This window comes from Eptesicus fuscus, chromosome 5, assembly GCF_027574615.1.
Source record: "Eptesicus fuscus isolate TK198812 chromosome 5, DD_ASM_mEF_20220401, whole genome shotgun sequence".
Classification (NCBI taxonomy): domain Eukaryota; kingdom Metazoa; phylum Chordata; class Mammalia; order Chiroptera; family Vespertilionidae; genus Eptesicus; species Eptesicus fuscus.
The window spans coordinates 45,985,225-46,008,452 of record NC_072477.1 but is presented as its reverse complement, the minus strand read 5'-3'; the positions used below and the strand labels follow the sequence as shown (position 1 = coordinate 46,008,452).

Sequence of the window (23,228 nt, the reverse complement as noted above, 5' to 3'; positions counted from 1 at the left end):
AAGGGAGGAGAGGAAGGGAGGGAGGGAGAGAGAGAGAGAGAGAGAGAGAAAGAGAAAGAAAGAAAGAAACAGAGAGAGAATCATCAATCAGCTGCCTACTGCAGGCCCTCTATTGGGGATCCAAACTGCAACCTGGGTGTGTGTCCTGGCCTGAAATCAAACCATGACTTCCTGGTTCATGGGTTGATGCTCAACCACTGGGCAACACAGGCTGGGCTCTGCTTAATCTTCCCTTCACCTCTATCCCTGAGAGCCAAAGATATAATTGATTAGTTTGAAAAAATGCAGCCTACTAGATTTGATAAAATCTTTAGCACTTGTCTTACATTTTAATTTTTACCTAAGTTGTTATTTGATACTAGAGGCCCGGTGCATGAAATTCGTGCACGGAGGGGGGCGGGTGTCCCTCAGCCCAGCCTGTACCCTCTCCAATCTGGGACCCCTCGAGGGCAGTCAGACATCCCTCTCACAATCCAGGACTGCTGGCTCCCAACTGCTCATCTGCCTGCCTTCCTGATTGCCCCTAACTGCTTCTGCCTGCCAGCCTGATCACCCCCTAACCACTCAGCTGCCAGCCTGATTGATGCCTAACTGCTCCCCTGCCAGCCTGTTTGCCCCCAACTTCCCTCCTCTGCCGGCCTGGTCACCCCTAACTGCCCTCCCCTGCAGGGTTGGTCACCTCCAACTGCCCTCCCTTGCAGGCCATCTTGAGGTGGCCATCTTGTGTCCACATGGGGGCAGGATCTTTGACCACATGGGGGCAACCATATTGTGTGTTGGAGTGATGGTCAATCTGCATATTACTCTTTTATTAGGTAGGATAGAGGCCTGGTGCAGGGGTGGGGGCCAGCTGGTTTGCCCTGAAGGGTGTCCTGGATCAGGATGGGGGTTCCCTTGGGGCATGGGGCGGCCTGATCAAGGGGCCTGTGGTGGTTAGCAGGCCAGCCACGCCCCCTGGCGACCCAAGCGGAGGCCCTGGTATCTGGAATTTATTTACCTTCTACAATTGAAACTTTGTAGCCTTAAGCGGAGGCCTGGGCCAGCCAGGGTGTGCGGAAAGCTTTGCTTCCTCCATTGCTGGGGGCAACCCAGGCCTGCTCTCTCCAGCTCTGTGGCTGCCACCATTTCTGTTTGGATTTGTTTACCTTCTACAATTGAAACTTCGTAGCTTGAGCAGTGGCTTAGGCCTGCAAGGGCAGGTGGAAAGCTTGGCTTCCTCTGTTGCCTGGGAAACCTTACTCTCTGTGGCTGTAGCCATCTTGGTTGGGTTTATTTGCATATCTGCTCCTGATTGGCTGGTGGGTGTGGCTGGTGGGCATGGCTTGTGGTGTAGCAGAGTTAGGGTCAATTTGCATATTACTCTTTTATTAGGTAGGATTGTCTTTATATCTCAACTTTTGGCTTTGGACATTAGGGCATTTCAGATCTCTTTATACTTACTAAAGAATTGTTCTCTTCCTTTTAGTATTTTCCCAACTGCTAGACTTCTGAGATTTTTCCACTGTGAAACTTCAGTCTCTGGAAATGATTGAGGAACTCTCAATTTAAAGGGAAATAAGACCACAATATGGGAGAGGCATCTATATACTTCACATGTCAGAGGCTGCTATGGTTTACATGTTTGTATCCCCCACCCCACCCCCAATTCACATGTTGAAATGCTAATGCCCAATGTGATGATATTAGGGTGTGGGGCCTTTGGGAAGTTCTTATGATTAGTGCTCTTTTAAAAGAGACCCCAAGGAGTTCCCTAGCCCCTTTCACCATGTGAGGACACAATGACCTACATGTCATTTCTGGAAGAAGGCCCTCACCCAACCATGCTGACACCCTGATTTTGGACTTTCAGCCTCCAGAACTGTGAGAAATAAATTCTTGTTGTTTGTAAGCTACCCAATCTATGGTATTTTGTTATGACAGCTTGAATGGAGTGAGACAGAGGCTGATAAATATACTTCTCTCTCTTAAACTTTTTATTTTATAACACACATGCAGAATTGAACAGATAAATTTTCACAAACTGACCCATACCTGTATAGACAGAAACAAAATATTTCCATTCCTCTAGAAGACCCCCAATGTTCCTCAAAATGACAATCCTCCCAAGGCAAACTCCTTCTTAACTTCCAACATCAGAGAATAGTGTTGCCTGCTTATGAACTTTGTATAAATGGAGCTAAATAATATGTAGTCTTTTGTTTTGGGCTTATTTCATTTAACACACTTTATAATAATTATCCATATTGTTTTGTGTAGCTATGCTTTTTCATTCTCATTGTTACATAGGATCCCACTAAGTGAATACATCTATCTACTGTTGAACATTTGAGTAGTTTCCAATCCCAATGCTGCAGTGAACATTCTTTTGCCTGTCTTTTAGTGAACATATTTACAAATTTCTATTATGTATATATCCAAGAGTTGAATTGCTGGGTCACAGGGTATGCATATGTTCAGCTTCAATTTATACTCCAGCGGTGTATGAGAGCTCTAATTGCTCTGTATCCTTGCCAACACCCTGTATTTTCTGTCTTTTTCAACTTAGCCATTCTGGTTGGTATGTAGTTGTATGTATTGTGGTTTTATTTAGCATTATCTTGATGACTAATGAAATTAAGCACCTTTTCATGTGATTGTTGGCCAATTTGGATATTGTCTTTTATTACATTCCTATTTAGGTCTTTTGTCCATTTTTCTATTGTGTTATTTGTCTTTTCTTATTGAGTCTATTTTTTAAAATTTTTATTTAGTGATTTTAGAGAGAGGGAGAGAGAGAGGGACAGAAACATCAATTTGTTGTTTCACTTGTATATCCATTCATTGGTTGATTCTTGTATGTGTCCTGACCCAGGATTGAACCCACAATCTTGGCATATGGGGACAATGTTCTAACTAACTGAACTACCAGCCAGGGCCTTATTCAGTCTGTTTTTTTAAAAAAATATATTTTTATTGATTTCAGAGAGGAAGGGAGAGGGAGAAAGAGATAGAAATGTCAGTGATGAGAGAGAATCATCGATTGGCTGCCTCCTGCACGCCCCCACTGGGGATCGAGCCCGCAACCCGGGCATGTGCCCTTGACTAGAATCGAACCCGGGACCCTTCAGTCCACAGGCTGATGCTCTATCCACTGAACCGAACCAGCCAGGGCTATTCAGTCTATTTTTATTGATTCTTATTTTAGTCATATTTCCAAATCTGTGAATATCATCTGCTATTAGAAGCATTTTTATTTTTTATGATCTTCAATTTAGCTATGCTTAAGTATGTCACATAATCAGTTTTTACTGCTACATCTACCTCCCGCCAACTGTAATAGAAGGCTGAAAAGGTAAGGGATATTAGTGACTTTTTCTAGAGCATAATCTTTCCCTAGACCCTTAATTATAATTAATTTGTATTTCTCCCATTTCCTTCCTTCTTTCCTGGCTTCTCAGTAGTGAATAAGTTGTTATTGAACAGGACTGAAGTTCTCTCTCCTTGACTGTTTTCATTGTTATTCATTACTTGATGTTATTTCTGATATTTTTGTACAAATAGGCACAAGAGAACAACAACTCCTTAAAGAAGAAGACAAAGTTTGTCAGTTTATACACAAAAGAGGGACAAGACAAGCTTGCAGTCCTGATCCCAGGTCGCCACCCTTGTGATTGCCTGGGCCAGAAGCACAAGCTGATCAATAACTGTCTGATCTGCGGGCGTATAGTCTGTGAACAAGAAGGTTCTGGTCCTTGCTTATTCTGTGGTACTCTGGTAATTGTTTATCTTCTGTTTTATTTTACTACTGTGTTTTGGTTTAATAAATAGGGACATTCACATCCCTAGTACTCTCTTTTTCATAGAAATTTCTTCCCTGTGATGTCCAGTAAACTGTGGTAGCAGGAATTTTTTTAACAAGGTTTTATCCTAGTAACAAGGCCTATTAACTTCAATTGAAGAAAACTTTAGGGCCTAAAATGTCAAAAATGTTTGTCAGAGTCTTCAGATGTGGCTCACATCCCCAAAGGAACAGAACCATTGTGACACAATCTTTGGGTCATTAAAGGTTTTGTTTTCTAGGACAACTCTTTATAGTTCTGTATTGTCTGAAAGAATGATTCCAAGAGTGTAGCAGTAATGACTCTCTTACAAACACCCTAATGAGTTGTCTAAAAACTTTAACTATGCCAGCCCTGACCAGTGTGACTTGGTTGGAGTATCTTCCCATGCACCGAAAGATTGCCAGTTTGATTCCCGGTCAGGGCACATACTTGGGTTGTGGGTTCGATCCTGGTGGTGGTGGGGGGGCGGGCCTTGTTTGTGTGTTTGGGGGTGGGTGGGTAGTTGATCAATATTTCTCTCATAAATCTGTTTCCTTCTCTCCCCCACACCCCACCTCCTCTGTCTCTCCCTCTCTTCTTCTCCCTCCCTCCCTCCCTCCCTCCCTCCCCTCCTCTTCCTTCTCCTCTCTCTGAAATCAGTAGAACATATCCTTGGGTGAGAATTTTTTTTAAAAAAGCTTATTTTGCCAGTTGAGCTGGCTGGCCGAAGCAATGGCATTTGGTGTTGTTGAAGGCACCTATTTTATATTGCTTTGTTTTACCTTCTCTTTAATTGCTTTGTTTAGAGCTCTTAAGTTTTCGGTATACTCAGAGAACAAGCTGACAGAAAATGGATGACCTGATAAATGTAATGTGTACCATCAGAAATGTTTAGAAAATGGCAGAAAATATCCTCCCATATGAAGCTTTCTCTAGAGAAACAAGCTACAGCTGCTGGCAGAAACTCTGTGTGCCACCAAGGCAACACTAGGAAGTACAGCATTTTCTGTTAGGTCCCTTGGAGATAACAGTTCAAGAAACAGAGTAATGTAAAACAGATTGGCCTTGAAGCCTTGTAGCTTCATAAGCTTAGTATGAAACTGTTTTTAAGTAACCTCTTCTTTGCCTCCCTTCTTAGAATTGCAGTGATTTTATAATAACCAGAACCTTTTTTTGCTCAATATATTCATTATTTTATAATGTTCAAAGGCAAAGAAATTTAAATACACACACACACACAAATACACACACACACAATAATTTATTTATTTATAATAAAAGCTAGGCTAGATTTCACTGGTGATATTGTAATTTGCTTTTTTCTCTGCTTCTTTCTAATAAGGTATCTGCTTATAATTTCTCCTGTAAGACTTGAATTTAATGACTAGAACTGGAAAGCTTTTTTAAAAAGAAAGTATTGAATATTTTTTCCAATATTCTCGATGACAAATATTTCTCCTTTGAAAATAGGTTTTATATACGTGTGTGTGTGTGTGTGTGTGTGTGTGTGTGTGTGTTTGTGTGTGTGTGTGTGTATTTTAATTATCAAGCCATTCAGGGTCACTTGCAGTGAGATCAGTTTTTTCTATGGTTCATGAAAAAAGGAAGAAATAGAAAGAGAAGGGAAAAACTCATTTGTATATATATTTTTTGGTATGTTTGTCAGAATAAAAAAGCACCAAAAGTCTCATTTTTTTTTATTGCCATAGCTAATGTGTAATTTAAGGTTACTTTGTAGGTATATCAAGCAAACAACATAAATAACTATGGGATCATGTGACTTTTATTACTATATAGGTATGTACTCGTGAAGAAAAGGATATTTTACAACGTGACTCAAACAAGAGCCAGAAATTGCTCAAGAAGCTAATGTCAGGTAGGCAGTAATCTTTTGATTAGATTACTGTAGTGATAGATATATTTTGTTGTATCTGTGTTTATTTCTCTTTCTCATATCCTGGTATGTAAGATGCAGTTTATTCACTCATTTATTCTATAAGCATTTATTTTTTTGAAAGTTATTATTAAAACCACATAACGTTGAACAAAAAAACAATAATGGTTTATAACCCGATGAGTAAGATACATCCTGAATTAACTAAATGGGGGAGAAGGGACAGCTCTTTCTCAGAAGAATTCTAATTAATAAAGTGAGAGGAGACTTCTAGTCAAGATGGTGGTATAGGTAAATGCGGTACTCACCTCCTCCCACAACCACATTAAGCCCTAACCAGTTTGGCTCAGTGGATAGAGCGTCAGCCTGCAGACTGAAAGGTCCCAGGTTCGATTCCTGTCAAGGGCATGTACCTTGGTTGTGGGCACATCCCCAGTAGGAGGTGTGCAGGAGGCAGCTGATAGATGTTTCTCTCTATGGATGTTTCTAACTCTCCCTTCCTCTCTGTAAAAAATCAATAAGATATATTTTAAAAAAATTACAACGAAACTGCAGAACAGACTCATGACTATTCTGTTACAACCAATTTGTACTTCTTAATCTCTTCACCTTTTTTACCCAATCTCCCAAACCCTCTCCCATCTGGCAGCTGTCAAAATGTCCTCTGTATATAAGTCTGTTTCTATTCTGCTTGTTCATTTATTTTGTTTTTTTTTTTTAGATTCAGTTGTTGGTAGGTATGTATTTATTGCCATTTTATTATTCAAATTTTAAAATTCATTTTCTTAAAGAAGATCCTTTAACTCTTAATATAATACTGGTTTGGTGCCGATGAACTCCTTTAGCTTTTTCTCATCTGGGAAGGTCTTTATCTGTCCTATGGTTCTAAATGATAGCTTTGCTGCATAAAGTAATCTTGGTTGTAGGTTCTTGCTTTTCATCACTTTGAATATTTCTTGCTAACCCCTTCTAGCCTAGGGGAGCTAACTCACAGGTAATGAACTCTTTTTTTCTTTCTGCTTTTAAGATTCTGTCTTTGTCTTTAACTTTTTGCATTTTAATTATGATGTGTCTTGGTGTGGGGCCTCTTTGGACTCAACTTGTTTGGGACTGTCTGTGCTTCCTAGACTTGTATGTCTGTTTTCTTCACCAGGTTAGGGAATTTTTTGGCATTTCTTTTTCAAATAGGTTTTTAATATTTTTGTCTCTCTCTTCTCCTTCTGGCACCCCCATGATACAAATCTTGGTATGCTTGAAGTTGTCCCAGAAGCTCCTTACACTATCCTCATTTCTTCGTAGTCCTTTTTCTTTAAAAAAAAAACAACACTTTTTTTTTTATTTCCGAGAGGAAGGGAGAGGGGGCGAGAGAGAGAGAGAGAGAGAGAGAGAGAGAGAGAGAGAGAGAGAGAGAAAATCAACGATGAGAGAGAATCATCAATTGAGTGCCTCCTACATGTCCCCCAGCCGGGGATCAAGCCTGCAATCTGGGCATGTGCCCCAACTGGGAATCGAACCATGACCTCCTGGTTCATAGGTCAATGCTCAACCATTGAACCAGACCAGCCAGGCACTTTTTGCTGCTCTGATTATTTTGTGTTTCTTTTTCTGTTTATTATTTTTTCATCTTTATTGTTGAGAGTATTACAGATGTTCCTCTTTTCCTCCCCTATTTCCCCCCTCCACCTGGTTCCTGCCCCAGGCCTTCACCACTCTATTGTTTATGTCCATAAGTAATGCATATCTATCTATATAAAAGCCTAAGCAACGGGCCGACTGACTGGTAGCTATGATGTGCACTGACCACAAGGGGGCAGATGCTCAACACAGGAGTGGAAACCACAGGCATGGAAACATGGGACAGACTGATGAATCTCAGAGGGAAGGGGGCCGAAGGAAGGGCGGGAAGAGATTAACCAAAGATCTTATATGCATACTAGAGGCCTGGTGCATGGATTCGTGCACCGGTGGGTCCCTCGGCCTGGCCTGTGGGGATCGGGCCGAAAACGGTAGTCTGACATCCCCCGAGGGGTCCCAGATTGCGAGAGGGCGCAGGCCAGGCCGAGGGACCCCACCGGTGCACAAATCCGCCTCTAATATGCATATAAGATCTTTGTTTAATCCCTTCCCGCCCCCTCCTTCCGAGAATCGTCCATATGTTCCATTTCCATGCCTCTGATTCTATTTTATTCACAAGTTAATTCTGTTCATTAGATTTCTTATTCGTTTATTTTTTATTTTTAGATTCAGTTGTTGATATTTATTGCCTTTTTATTCATTTTTTAAATCTTTTTCTTCCTCTTCCTTTTCTTAGAGAATACCCTTCAGCATTTCATGTAATACTGGTTTGGTGGTGATGAGCTTCTTTAGCTTCTTCTTGTCTGTGAAGCTCTTTATCTGACCTTCAATTCTAAATGATGGCTTTGCTGGGTAGAGTAATCTTGGTTGTAGGTCCTTGTTATTCATCACTTTAAATATTTCTTGCCACTCCCTTCTGGCCTGCATAGTTCTTATTGAGAAATCAGCTGACAGGCATATGGATGCTCCCTTGTAGGTAACTAAACTGCTTTTCTCTTGCTGCTTTTAAGATTCTTTGTCTTTAACCCTTGGCATTTTAATTATGACGTGTCTTGGTGTGGTCCTCTTTTGGTTCCTCCTGTTTGGGACTCTCTGCACTTCCTGGACTTGTAAGTCTATTTCTTTTACCAGGTAGGGAAAGTTTTCTGTCGTTATTTCTTCAAATAGGTTTTTAATATCTTGCTCTCTCTCTTCTTCTGGCACCCCCATAATACATTTGAAGTTGTCCCAGAGGTTTCTTACACTATCTTTATATTTTTGAATTACTTTTTCTTTTTTCTCTTTTGATTGGGTGTTTTTTTCTTCTTCATATTTCAAATCATTGATTTAGTTTTTAGAATCCTCTACTCTACTGTTGAATCCCTGTATATTATTATTTATTTCACTCAGTGTATGCTTAATTTCTGACTGGTCCTTTTCCATTTTTTGGGCATTCTCAGTAAGATCCTTGAAAGTCACTAAATCCCTTGAAGCTCTCATTAATAAGATTCTTGTGTAACCTTATAACCATGATTTTGAACTCTATATTCAGTAGTTTGCTTTCTTCCATTTCTTTAATTTGTGACATGTTTTTTGTCTCCACATTTTGGCTGCTTCCCTGTGTTTGTTTATATGTATTGGGTAGAGCTGCTATGTCTCCTTGAGTTGGTAGAGTGGCCTGTGTGGTTTGGCAGTGCCCGGCAAGGCCCAGCTGTAAAGCAAGGCAGGCTGGTGCTAGTGCCGGGTCTTGGGCATTTTGTTGATAAGTGTCCTATAGGGCCCAGTGGCTTAGCCTCCATGCGCCCCTTTGTAGGCTGCGTGCACAGTCTTGTTGTAGTTGAGACTTGATTACTATTGGTGTCACTGGGAGGAATTGACTTCCAGGCCAATTGGCTGTGAGGACCAGCTGTGACTACAATGGGAAAGCTGCTGTGCAGGGGACACCCTGATGGAGTAGGACTCTCTTCATTGGGGTTTTGGTGCTAACTGAGTCTGCCCCTTCAGTGTGTCGCTTATGGATGTGTAGAGTTGTAATCTAGTATGGTCTGACGCTGCCCTCTGAGTGCATTGGCTCTTGGGGCTCAAGGGAGGTGTAAAATCAGCCACTGCCGAGGGCCACCCAGTAGGAACTACAGAGAGATCTTCAGATTCCTCCTATTTATATCGGGTTTGAAAGTGCCCAGGCAAGGCCCAGCTGCAAAGCAAGGCAGGCTGATGCTAATGCTGGGTCTTGGCATTTTGTTGATAGGTTTGGGGCTCCCTGATCGTTTGCAGTTTGTTTGAGAGATTTTAGCAAAGTCTGAAGCCTGGGCAAGGACAGGCCATTCATATGCAAAAGCTGCTTTACAGATTGAGCAGGGCTGCAAATTGGATGGGGAGGGGTCTCAGGGAATTACCAGGGTGGAGCAAACAGAAATGGCTGCCAGTCAGCCCTGCAACTGGGGAGGTCCTAGCATAAGACCTATGACCCCTGTGAACACCTCTGCCTGGGAGAAAGCTGCCCGAGTTCCTACCCCATTGGCAGACAATCCAGTTCCTCCTCATATGTGTCTGTGTCCCCTAGAGCCTTGCCTTGGTGCTGGAGCTCAGAGTAAGCAGGACTTTGTAAGTTCCTTCTTGGGCCAGCCCTTTAAGAGGAACAGCTGGGTCTCCAGCAGCCTCCGTACCACTGAACCCCAATCCCCGCTGGTTTTTACAGCCCATAATTATGGGCAGTTCTTTTTCCAGCTCTTAGAGCCTGGTCTAGGAGTCTGGTATGGGGCTGGGACCCTTTGCTCCTCACGGGGGTGCTCCACAGAGACAACCTCCCTCCCAATTAAAAAGGCATTACACATGAGTGCAGGTCCAGCTCATTCCATGCCTCTGGCCTTCCTATCAGTCTCAGTGTGACTTCCATTCAGCCAGCTTTCAGGTAGTTCTGGATGATGGTTGTTCTATATTTTACTAGTAGTTGTGGGAGGTGGTGAGTATAAGTGTTTACCTACGCTGCCATCTTGGTTCTCTGATTGGGTTTTTTTGCTTCCTTATATTCCAAATTGCTGATTTGATTCTCGGTTTAATCTACTACTGTTGATTCTCTGTAAATTATTCTTAATTTCAGTTATTGTTTCCTTCATTTCAGACTTTTTTTTTTAATGGTTTCTATGTTCTTTTTCATGCTGTTGAATTCTCACTAAGTTCCTTGAGCATCCTTATAGCCATTGTTTTGAACTCTGTATCTGGTAGTTTGCTTGCCTCCATTTCATTTAGTTCTTTTCCTGGAGATTTCTTCTGTTCTTTCATTTGGGATCTGTTTCTTTGTCTCTGCATTTTGGCTGCTTCCCTAAGTGTGTTGCTATGTATTAGGTAGAACTGCTACCTCTCCCAGACCTGGTATAGTGGTCTTGCATATTAGGTGTCCTTTAGGGTCTAGTGACATAGCCTCCCCAGTCTCCCAAGCTGGGAACTCCAGTTTCACCTCTGTATGGGCTGTGTGCAGTGTCCTGTTGTAGTTGAGTTTTGATTGCTATTGGCAGTACTGGGAGGGATTGACATCCCCCTCCCCCAGGCTGCAAGGATCACCTGATTACAGCAGAGGAGCTGCTGTGCTGGAGCTGATCCTATCCAGCAGTATTTGCTTCAGTAGGGCTTTGGTGCTCACCAAGTTTTCCCCTTGAATTTGTCACTCTTGGATGAAGTAGGGTTGTAATCTGGCATGCTCTAAAGCTGTTCACTGAGTACACTGGCTATGGGGCCTCTTAAGAGGTACAAGTCAGCTGCTGCCTGTGCTCTGCCTGGGGCACCCAGCACGAGCTACAGAGTGATCTGCAGATGGCTGCTACTTATGCTGATCTTGGAGGTGCACAGGAGAGGCTAAGTTGCAAACCAAGGCTTGCTGCTGCTAGTGCCAGGCTTGGGGCCACTTAGCAAGAGATATGGGGCATGCCAAGGTCAGGTGCTGCTTGTTTGCAGTTTTTGAACCTTTAAGAGATTATAGGAAAGTCTGCAGCAGGAGCTAAGACAGGCAGTTTGTATGGAAAAGCTGCTGGAAACAGCTTGGGTGGGCCTACAAATTGGGTGGGGCAGGGCCTCAAGGAATCACCAGGGTGGAGTGAACACCGTGAACTCGGTTGATGGAGAGTCAGATGTGGTACCTGCTGCCTATGTTGGGGAGGAGGATCTCAGAGAAAGAAGAATGGTCTCTGTCAGCACTTTTATCTAGTAAAGAGCTGTCCCCCGCCAGCTTTCCCCCTGATGTCAGACAATTCAGTTCTTCCCCATATGTTTCTGACTAGAGGCCCAGTGCACGAAATTCATGCACGGGGTGGGGTGTCCCTCAGCCCAGCCTGCACCCTCTCCAATCTGGGACCACTCGAGGGATGTCCCACCAGGATCAGGCCTAAACGGGCAGTTGGACATCCCTCTCACAATCTGAGATTGCTGGCCCCCAACCGCTTGCCTGCCTGCCTGCCTGATTGCCCCTAACTGCTTCTGCCTGCCAGCCTCATCACCTCCTAACCACTTCCCTGCCAGCCTGATTGACACCTAACTGCTCCCCTGCTGGCCTGTTTGCCCCCAACTGCCCTCCCCTGTAGGCCTAGTTCCCCCCAACTGCTCTCCCCTGCAGGCCTGGTCCCCCCCAACTGCCCTCCCCTGCAGGCCTGGTCCCCCCCAAATGCCCTCCCCTGCCAGTCCAATTGCCCCTAACTGCCCTCCCCTGCCAGCCTGGTCACCCCTAACTGCCCTCCCCTGCTGGCCTGGTCTCCCCCAACTGCCCTCCTCTGCAGGTTTGGTCACCCCCAACTTCCCTCCCCTGCAGGCCTGGTCATCCCCAACTGCCCTCCCTTGCAGGCCTGGTCCCCTCTAACTGCCCTCCCCTACAGGCCTGGTCCCCACCAACTGCCCTCCCCTGCAGGCCTGGTCTCCCCCAATTGCCGTAGTCTGCTGGCCTGGTCACCTCCCATGTCTGCTGCCTCACTCCCTCCCGTGTCTGCTGCCTCGCTCCCTCCTGTTTCCACTGCCTCGCTCCCTCCCGTCTCCGCTGCCTCGTTCCCTCCCTTCTCCGCTGCCTGACTCCCTTCTTCACTGCTTCGCTCCCTTCTGCAGTGCTTGGTTTCCTTCTACGCTGTCTTCAGTCTTCGCTCCGCACCTGTGTATGCAAATTAACCACTGTATTTGTTGGGTTAATTTGCATACTCGCTCCTGACTGGCTGGTGGACGTAGTGGAGGTACGGTTAATTTACATGTTTGTCTATTATTAGGTAAGATAACATCCAGAGTGAATAATCATTTATTTATTTATTTATTTACTTACTTACTTACTTACTTACTTACTAGAGGCCCGATGCACGAAGATTTGTGCAAGAATGGGCCTTCCTTTCCCTGGCTGCCGGCACCGCCTTCGCTCTGGCCGGAGCTGCCTTTCCTCCTTCCCACGCTGCCCAGAGGCCCTGAGTGCCCTGGCCGCTCAGCGCCTGCATATGCAAATTAACCCACCAGCTTTGTTGGGTTAATTTGCATACTCACTCCTGATTGGCTGGTGGTTGTCACAAAGGTATGGTCAGTTAGCATGTTTCTCTTTTATTAGTGTAGATTTTTGTTTATCCTCACCCAAGGACATTCTTTCCACTGATTTATAGAGAGAGTGGAAGGGACGGGGAGAGAGAAACATAGATTGGTTGCCTACCACACGCTCCCTCACCGGGGAGGGAGTCAAGCTCGCAACTGATGTATGTGCCCTTGACCAGAATCGAAGCTGCAACCCTTTAGTCCACTGGGCAATGCTCTAACCACTGAGAAACCCGCCAGGGCTTCTTTCAATTTTTATCTGGCTCACGTGGCTGTGGGACCAGCCTGTTTTATGTCTCTGCCCCTCCTGCAGTCTCAATGTCGCTTCTTCTATAAATCTCTAATTGTTGAACTAACATTCAGTTAGATTTCAGGCTGTTCAGAATGATGGTTGTTTTGTAAGTTTAGTTGTAATTTTGACATGGTTGTGGGAGGATTTTCATGCTGCATTTACCTACATGACCATCTTGACTGGAAGTCCCCTCCGTATTTTTTTAATTAGGATTTCTTTAAAGTCATTATTATGAGAAAAGTTAGTTCTAAGTGCTTTTTTAACATTCAGAATATAAGAATCAATCTCTTGCTGTCTTTTTTTGTATCTGTATGTTTTTAAAAAATATATATTTTTATTTATTTCACAGAGGAAGGTTTAGGGGGAGAGAGATAGAAGCATCAGTGATGAGATAGAATCACTAATCGACTGCCTCCTGCATGCCCCACACTGGGGATTGAGCCTGCAACCCGGGCATGTGCCTTGACCGAGAATCCAACTATGACTTCCTGGTTCATAGGTAGATGCTCAACCACTAAGCCAAGCTGGCTGGGCTAATTTTTTTTTTTTTTTAATCCTCATCTGAGGATGTGAGTTTTTTCATTGATTCCAGAGAGAGAGAGGAAGGGAGAGAGAGAGAGAGAAACATCAATTGGTTGCCTCTCATAGGCACCTCAGTCAGGATCAAACCCACAACCTGGGTATGTGCCCTGACCCAGAATAGACTCATGACTCTTCGGTGCACGGGACAATACTCTAACCACCTGAGCCACACTGGCCAGGGCTGTTTTTAAACTTTAAAAGAAAGACTTAATAGGATTTTGAACAGGCCTAGAGTTTTAGATAAAGAGAATGCTCAGCCTTCATTATAGCCTAGTTGTTTTCCTAACCACTTTTAGATCTTGGTTTTGTCATAATTTATGGCTCTTTTTCTGGGAGTTATAGATTTATAGTATGCTGTCACGAAGAAGATAACACGGCAAAGGAATGAATGTGGGCTTTATTTACTTAGACCTAAGTTTAAATTTTATTTTTACTTTCTAATTTCTGAGTGAATTCAGTAATTATTTCTGAACTTCGTTTATCTGTAAAACAGATAATACAAACTTTCTGACAAGGTTAGTATGAGTATTAAATAATATATATTAAGTGCCTTCGCATCTATTAAGTTCTCATTATTTCTATTTTCTTTCTGCAATTTCTCCTCTGTTTCTTTCATTATCTACTTATTTTTAAAAATATTTTTTTATTGATTTCAGAGAGGAAGGGAGAGGGAGAGAGAGATAGAAACATCAATGATGAGAGAGAATCATTGATCGGCTGCCTCCTGCATGCCCCCTACTGGGGATCAAGCTTGCAATCTGGCCATGTGCCCTGACCAGGAATTGAACCGTGACCTCCGGGTTCACAGGTCAATGCTCAACCACTGAGCCACACCAGCCAGGCTATTTCTTCCATTATTTAGTTTTTTGTTTTAATATATAAAAGTATGTTTAAAGGTGATATTCAGTCCTACTCAATAAAGTTTTTCATTTTTAAGGCATTTAATATTGTGTTGTTAAACAGTTTGGTACCTCTTGATGATCCAAATTTCCATAAGGGAAGAAATGGAGCTTAACATTTACTAAGAATCTACTATGTGCCAAGCACTGCCTGTGTACTTGTTTGTTTTCCATTGAAATGAAGGCTATAGGCCATCAGGGCAGAGCCAGATCTGCTGATTTCATTTTTTGCTACACAGTGATACAACTAATTTGTATTGTAAGCTGACACCATTTGATTTTCTTATTGAATTTTAGGGATGGAGAATTCTGGAAAAGTGGACATCTCTACTAAGGACCTTCTTCCTCATCAAGAGTTGCGATTTAAGTCTGGTCTGGAGAAGGCTATCAAGCATAAAGACAAACTGTTAGAGTTTGATAGAACTAGGTATGATATGATTAGAATAAATGCTAAGAAGTAGACTAGTCCACAGATTCTGCTTATTAAGAAATTATTTTGGCACTTGATACATTCTTAGGGGTGGAGTATGAAAAAGATTACAGGGAAAGAACAGCTTGGATGCCCTACATAGGAGGCCTATATGTATTTTTTAAATCCATGTTTGAATAAGATAGGCTCCTATCAAGAGGATCCTACTGAGAATTTTTTTTTTGACACATCCTAGTATACCCCCGGAAAGTTGCTTTGGGTTGAATAATTCCCCACTTGTTTCACTTACAGACATTCAGTCATCATATACATTAGAGTGCCTACCATGTGCAAACTGTTGTGTTGGGCTGCGGAATATCTATGAGATGTTGCCTCTGGGCGAGTGTAGGTAATGCCATATCATTGACACAATTTGTTTTCTGATTCAATGATTAATATATTAAAATGTTTCTCAATTGGCTTTTACATTCCTACATTTTTGTTATTTAGACCACTGACTTCTCTTTAAGAGACAGAATTTGCTAGTTCTATTTTCTATTTCTTTCTCTTTCATTTCTTCTTTGAGACCAAATACATATGTTGAAAATTAGTTAACGGTAAAAAGAAAAAAAATTTAAATAGGACGTAAATGCTCACTTCTCAAATGGCCATGTGAGGATTCTTAGACCCCAAATCTCTTACTTACTGTAACTGACCTGGTAGTCTATCCCTGGCATTACAATTCTTTGTGTATGTGTGTTTTTAATCCTTTGGTTAGACACACCTTCTACTACCAAACTATTTGCTATGAATACATGAGATATAACTTTGAAAACTATTTCTTAAGCCTATTACTAGGTTTGTAACTCCATATTTACTCTTAATCCCTTAAATATCACTTTTATACCTACTCAATAAAACTTAACATTAGAAATAGAATTAGAAATGGAGTATATTTCTTGATAAGTAAAAACTGGAAAAGTGTCTCTCTATTGATGTTGCCCTTTTGCGGATGTGTTCAAGGGTACCACTTGCATTATTTAGATTCATATATAGGACCAATTTTCTCCTGAGCCCTCTTAAGCTTCCCACTCTCAGTCTACCTTAAAACTTATAATTCAAGCTGAATCTTTTTTTTTTTTTAATATATTTTATTGATTTTTTACAGAGAGGAAGGGAGAGGGATAGAGAGCTAGAAACATCGATGAGAGAGAAACATCGACCAGCTGCCTCCTGCACACCCCCCACTGGGGATGTGCCCGCAACCATTGTACATGCCCTTGACCGGAATCGAACCTGGGACCCTTCAGTCCGCAGGCCGACGCTCTATCCACTGAGCCAAACCGGTTTCGGCTCAAGCTGAATCTTGAGTAATTGAAATCACTATTTGAATATGATTTGAGTGTTTCCCTATAACTGTATATATTACAAACTTGTAATTATGTGCAAATCCAGTTGACTTGTCATTTTATTATTATTATTTTTTAATCCTCACACGAGAATATTTTTCCATTGATTTTTAGAGAGAGTGGAAGAGAGAGGGAAAGATAGTGAGAAATATTGATGTGAGAGAAACACAGCCATTGGTTGCCTCCTGCATGCGCCCTGACCAGGGCCTGGACCCGGGAGGAGCCTGCAACCTAGATACATGCCCTTGACCAGAATTGAACCCGGGACCCTTCAGTCCACAGACCAACACTCTATCCACTGAGCCAAACCGGCTAGGGCAATTTGTTATTTTAGAGTATTACTTAACTTCTGTGAGCCCTGGGTTTATTATCTGTAGAATGAGAGAGTGGATCATTAAGATTACTTCTAGTTCTCAGTTTCTTTGTTAGAAAGAGGCCTGATTATCATATTTAGAACTTGGCCAGTGTATTAGTAAGGGATTGGAGATTTGGGGAAGGGGAACTGACGTATAGCAGTAGAGTAGTAAGTGTCCTAAGAATAAGCCACAGGACTGAGAGTCCAGATTAGAACACCAGTTTCTAAGGGAAAGGGTAGCAGTTGGGCCTAACAAGAATAGACTAAGTCCCAGTTATAGAGGGACTATCATATTAAGTAAGTTGCCAAGACATGAACTCAGCTGCAGCAAAACCAGGCAGAAGCCCAGATTTCAGAAGATGAGGACTAGAATACTGTATTAAGAAAGCTAGAAGGACAGTGGATTATGGTGCTGTGTCTTTTCCTGCCTGACAATGAGATTAGTTTTAGAAGCTGAGCTAAGCTTGCAGTGGAGATAATTAATATGCAGAAGCTAGGAACCAGGCAGAGCTTGACCTGGTTTCAGAACATTCTTGGACATCCATATTTGAGATAATAACCTTTAGGACAGCATAAGAGTGAGTTACCTTGAAGCAGTTTCCCAGTAATCAAGTTCCTATTTGTCAGTAGGTGACCTAATTGCCATGTGTTGTTGTTTTTCTTTTTCTTAGTATTCGAAGGACCCAAGTAATTGATGATGAGTCAGATTACTTTGCCAGTGATTCTAACCAGTGGTTATCCAAAATTGAGCGGGAAACTTTGCAGAAGCGAGAGGAGGAGCTGAGAGAATTTCGACATGCCTCTCGGCTTTCTAAGAAGATCACCATTGACTTTGCAGGCAGGAAGATCGTGGAAGATGAAAATCCACTAGCCGAATATCATAGCAGGTAAGTGGATAGCAGCAGAAAAGGTCTGAAAGGGGATGGTTTGATTGTAAAAGATTTACCCCATCTATGGATCGGTTATTTTTGTTGATTTAAAAGAATAATATATTCATTTGGAATAGAAACATGTAAGAGTAGCTAAGAAAATTTTGGAAATGAACAGGGAGGGGAACTTGTCCTACTAGATCATTACAGTAGATTTATTTTAAAAAAATAACTTAAAAAAAAAAATGAGATACAGTTTGGGCACAGGAATAAGTAATGAAACAGTAGACTCCAGAAGGAAACCTGTGTGTCTGTAGTGTGTGTGTATGTGTGCATGGGTGTGTGTCTATATGTGTGTAAATTTAGTAATTGATAAAGGTAATATTTCTAAATAGTAAGGAAAGGATTAAATATATGATGGGATGATTGGCCACCAGCTTAGAAAATATCTACAGTAGATCTCTAACTCAAATCATTCTGTGGCCCCAGCTGGTTTGGCTCAGTGGATAGAGCATTGGCCTGCAGACTGAATGGTCCTGGGTTTGATTCTGGTCAAGGGCACATGCCCGGGTTGCAGGCTCAATCCCCAGTGGGGAGCTTGCAGGAGACAGCTGATCGATGATTCTCTCTCATCATTGATGTTTCAATCTCTACTTCTCTCTCCCTCTTCCTTCTTCTCTGAAGTCAATAAAAATATTTTAAAAAAAGATAACTCATGACCTTTAAAAAAAATCATTCTGTGATAGTTTGACTAAAGAGTTAAATGTAAAAGAAATAAAAGAATCAGAAACAAATATATAGGAGGATATAGTTACAGTTTTGGTGTGATAAATCTCTAAGTAGGATACAAAACCCAGAAGTCAAAAGACATAAGATATTTAACCCTTTGCACGCGCTTGCTTTTTTCTCGAGCTGCTACCAATGCTAACCATGTTGAGTCACACTCAACATCCGAGTGCAAAAGGTTAAAATAAAGTAAAAAAGTAACAGACTTGGAGGAAATATTTTCAACATTTAACCAAGACTAACATCCATATATATATATATATATATATATATATATAAAAGCCAAGTGACCGGAATGACCAGTCTCTGTGACGCACACTGCGGCTGGCCAACTGGCCTGATGGGGGGGCCCTCCCCCCAGCCAGCTGGATTGGGGGCAGGGCTGGCCAGCTAACCTCCTGTGGCCCCCCCCACTGTCCCCACTCCTGATTAACCCCCTCCCCCCCGCATCGGGTGTGGGTCCAGCCTGCCAACCTCCTGCATTCCCTACCCCCCAACGGCCCGGCCCTCATCAGCCCCCATCAGGACAGGCCGGCCGGACCCCACCTGTGGAAGAATTCGTATACCAGGCCTCTCGTAATATATAAAGGCCTTCTGCAAATTAAAAGAAAAAGACTAGCCCTAGCCAATTTGGCTCAGTGGATAGAGCATAGGCTTGCAGACTAAAAGGTCCCAGATTTGATTCTGGCCAAGGGCACTTGCCCGGGTTGCAGGCTCAATCCCCCCCAATAGGGGGTGTGCAGGAGGCAGCCAATCAATGATTCTCTCTCATCATTGATGTTTCTCTCTATCTCTCTCCCTCTCTGAAATCAATAAAAAATATATATATATTGTATAAAAAGACTACATCCTGGCCAAGGTGGCTCAGTTGGTTGGGCATCATCTGGTGCACCAGGAGGTTGCCGGTTTGATTCCTGGTCAAGGGCATATGCCCAGGTTGTGGGCTCCATCCCTGGTAGGGTGTGTGCAGGAGGCAGCCCATCCATGTTACACTCTCACACCGATGTTTCTCTCTCCCTCTCTCTTCCTCTCTAAAAATCAGTAAAAATGTATTTTTAAAATCCAGTAGAAAAATGATCAAAGGCTAATAGACAATTTACTGGTGAAGAAATAAAAAGTCATTAAATGTTTGAAAAGATACTCAACTACTTATCAAAGAAATGCCAATTTTTTGCCCTCGCTGGTTTGGCTCAGTGAAGAGAGCCTTGGCCCACAGACTGAAGGGTTCCAGGTTTGATTCCGATCAAGGGCACGTACCTCAGTTGCAGGCTCGATCCCCAGCCCTGGTTGGGTGCGTGCAAGAGGCAACCAGTCGATGTGTCTCTCTCACATTGATGTTTCTCTCTGTCTCTCCCCCTCCCTTCCACTCTCACTAAAAATAAAAAAAATAAAAATAAAAAAAATAAAAAATCAATGGAAAAATATCTTCGGTGAGGATTAACCAAAATTTAAAAAGTGCATATTTTTAAACATATGTACCATTAAATTGGTTGAAATAAAATATATATAATATTGCATAATTTGTGAGTGTAAGAAAATAGGTGTGCTCTTTGACTATGGATGGGAATATTAAAATGGTACAGCCTCTTTCAAGTGTAAAGCTTAGTGATCAGGCAATTATATACCATACAATTAGATGCCTTTCTTTTGTGTGTGTGTGTGTGTGTGTGTGTGTGTGAGTTTAGATTCATTTCTTTTTTTTTTATATCTACTATATGTATAATTTTCCATATTACAGTTTGAGGCAATAAAGTGAGAAAACATACCCAGTTTTTTTTCTTTTGCTACCTACCCTAAATCTTTATAATAGTTAATATCTATTTATTTTAATACTTGAGGTGGTGCTTAAGCAGGTTTACATTAATGATAATTTGTAATTTTTTTTTATTTCTTTATTGATTATGGTATCACATAATTGTCCTCACCCCCCTATTCCCATCCCATAGATGCCTTTTTTAGGAGATAAACACAAGCAGGACTAGACTTTGCGGTGCCTACTGCCCTTTGTTCACCTGAGCATGAACAGTGACCAGTGTTAACTACACAGTAAAGGGCCTGTCTAATTCTAAACTCTGTGTGTGTGTATAAAATCACACATACAACTGCACAGAAGGAGGAGCATAGGATCCCCCCAAAATAAATAAACAAATAAATTAATTAAATGGTACAGCCTCAATATCAAGAGTGAACTGTAATATACACTGTGGATTTTGAGTGATAATGATGTCTCAGTGTAGGCTGATTAATTGTTACAAATGTACCACTTTAGTGAAGGATGTTTGATAATGGGGGAAGCTCTGCATGTGTGGGGACAAGGGAGTATGAGTGTATGGGAAATCTCTGCACCTTACATTCAGTTGTGCTGTGAAACTAAAGCTGCTATAAAAAATAAAGTCTATTGAAAAAAAATTGCCATTATGGCTACTTAGAGTTGAGAAGAGATACGCATATTGGCTCCAACGAAAAGAAAGCACATAGAGATCTTGCCCTGTTTTCTATTTTGAAAATGACACCTCTCTCTCTCTCTCTCTCTCTCTCTCTCTCTCTCTCTCTCTCTCTCTCTCTCTCACACACACACACACACACACACAAATTGAATATTAGTGAACAGAGAAGTGTTTTTCACAAGGCCAAGTCCTTGGCTTTTCTCTTTCATACCTGGCAACTCCATAATCAAATTTTCCTAAACAAAGTTTATTCTCTCCCTTCAGGAAATTCTGCCACTAGCTTCAAAATAATTATTTGTTCTCATCTGTTATGTATATGATACACAGATATAAAGAAAAAAATGAAATTACTTCTGGGTGATGGGTTTAGGAATTTTTCTTTCTATTTGTATTTTTCAGTTTTTTCATAATAAAAATGGATTGCTTTTACAATAAAAATCATTTTATATCTAATAAGAAAGGGTTCAGCCTTTTAAAAGGGAAACTGGACAATATCTCAAAATTTAAATTGTGCATACTTTTTGACTTATCAGCTGCACACCAGATATCAAATGCTAGTTTCTTTATTCGCTTCTCAACAATTTAAAAAATTATTTGCCATTCTCGCCCTAGCTGGTTTGGTTCAGTGGATAGAGTGTCAGCCTGCAGACTGAAGGATCCCGGGTTTGATTCTGGTCAAGGGCACATGCCTGGGTTGCAGGCTCAACCCCCTGTGGGGGGCATGTAGGAGGCAGCCCATCAATGATTCTCTCTCATCATTGATGTTTCTATCTCGCTCTTCCTCTCCCTTCCTTTCTGAAATCAATAAAAATATATTTAAAAACAATTATTTGCCATTCTGCCCCAGCTAGGTGGCTCAGTTGGTTGGAGCATCATCCTGTACACCAAAACCTTGTGGGTTCGATTCCTGTTCAGGGCACATACATTGATTGCAGGTTCAATCCCTAGTCAGGGTGCGTACGGTAGGCAACCAATCCATATTTCTCTCTCACATTTCTCTCTCTCTCTCTTTCTCTCTCTCTCTCTCTCTCTCTCTCTCTCTCTCTCTCTTCCTCTCTCAAATCATTAAAAAACATACTCTCAGGTGAGGATTAAAAAAAATTGCCATTCTGACACATGAAAAATGGCATTTCATCATAAATTTTATTCACATTTCGAACATTCTAAAAATGTATTCATTAGCTATTTGTATTATTTCTTTCATACATTATGGAATTCTGGATATACTTACCACTGTACTATGTCTTAAATCTATTTCTCTTCTTCAAATCCTACTGTCCCTGCCTTATTTTAGACTCATCTCTTCCTTCAAATTCTTATACTGTTTTGTTTTAAGCTTCATGCCTTTGTTTTTACTTTTTCCTTGGTTTGGAAATCCCTCTCCCAATTTTTGCCTTTCAAATGTCTACCTCTCTCTCTTGAACCTGCTTAGTACAGCACATGGGATGATAGGATTATAACCACCAAATGGATTTTGCCTCATATTAATTACATCCTCTCATGTTTTGTTCATCATCTTTATAGCTGTCTTAAACCTGCCACTTAGACTCAAAGCTTTCTTGAAAGGAGGAACCATGTCTTCTACACCTTTTAAGTTGCCTTCCATATCACAGGTTCCTAACAAGTAACTCTTTAATTGTATTCAAGGTCAGGTTCAGTCTTTCCTACTGGTAGAAGCTTTTCATTACATTGTGTTTCAGAATCATCATCATCCACATTTGTCAAACATCCAGCAGGGGCATGGAGTAAAGCAGCAAGTAATGTATAGAGTAGAATAAGATACAGTTCCTGCAGGACCTATGATCTCTTACTATCCAATAGAATTAGTTCCACCAATGGACATTATCATATAGAGCCAAATAGCCATAGCAAACACGACCATAGGATGTATCCAATGACTAAATAGTAGATGCTACAGCACTTCAGAGAAAGGAAGCATTTTTGTGTGGGGCCAGTAGAGGGCCTCATTAGAACTTCTGGGCCTTGAAGCAAGGCTAGAATCGTATCGTCATGGAGGAATGCAGAGAGGGACTCCTGAGTGAGCAGAAGAGTAATTGAATGTGTTGAGTAAATAGGCTGCCATAGAATACTCTTCTGTGGGTCAGATTTTTTCTAGGCAACTTTTCTAATCCTTGCATTTTTAATAACCTGGTTAGACAGATAAATGATTATAGTGGGCTCTACCTATTTTCTTAGCATTCTGGAACTTTTACTAACTCATATTCCTTCAGGTTGTTGGAGTAAAGAGAAGGAAATTTGGGTGGGGGAAGGCGGTTATCTATGAACCCCTCTTTGAATTGTAAAATTATTACTGTAGAAGGTTTTTTTTTTATTGGTGGTAAGTATTACTGAACATAGAATATTACCAATTATTGCATCCTTTGG

At 41.7% G+C, this 23,228-nt stretch overlaps 1 protein-coding gene across 5 annotated transcripts in view; it reads left to right on the top strand.

Annotated features, from left to right (window-relative positions):
• Positions 1 to 23,228, top strand: part of TRIP4 (thyroid hormone receptor interactor 4) — an 81,198-nt gene that overhangs the window by 14,942 nt on the left and 43,028 nt on the right. For 3 of the 5 annotated variants that reach the window (XM_028141944.2, XM_008139130.3, XM_054716145.1), the window contains 4 exons: positions 3,541 to 3,753; positions 5,598 to 5,676; positions 14,866 to 14,995; positions 17,413 to 17,628. In XM_028141944.2, the coding sequence (XP_027997745.1) occupies positions 3,541 to 3,753; positions 5,598 to 5,676; positions 14,866 to 14,995; positions 17,413 to 17,628 (638 nt within the window). Of the gene's footprint in view, positions 1 to 3,540; positions 3,754 to 5,597; positions 5,677 to 14,865; positions 14,996 to 17,412; positions 17,629 to 23,228 lie in introns of those variants that run through there. The other 2 variants (XM_028141945.2, XM_054716146.1) reach the window with 2 other exon arrangements.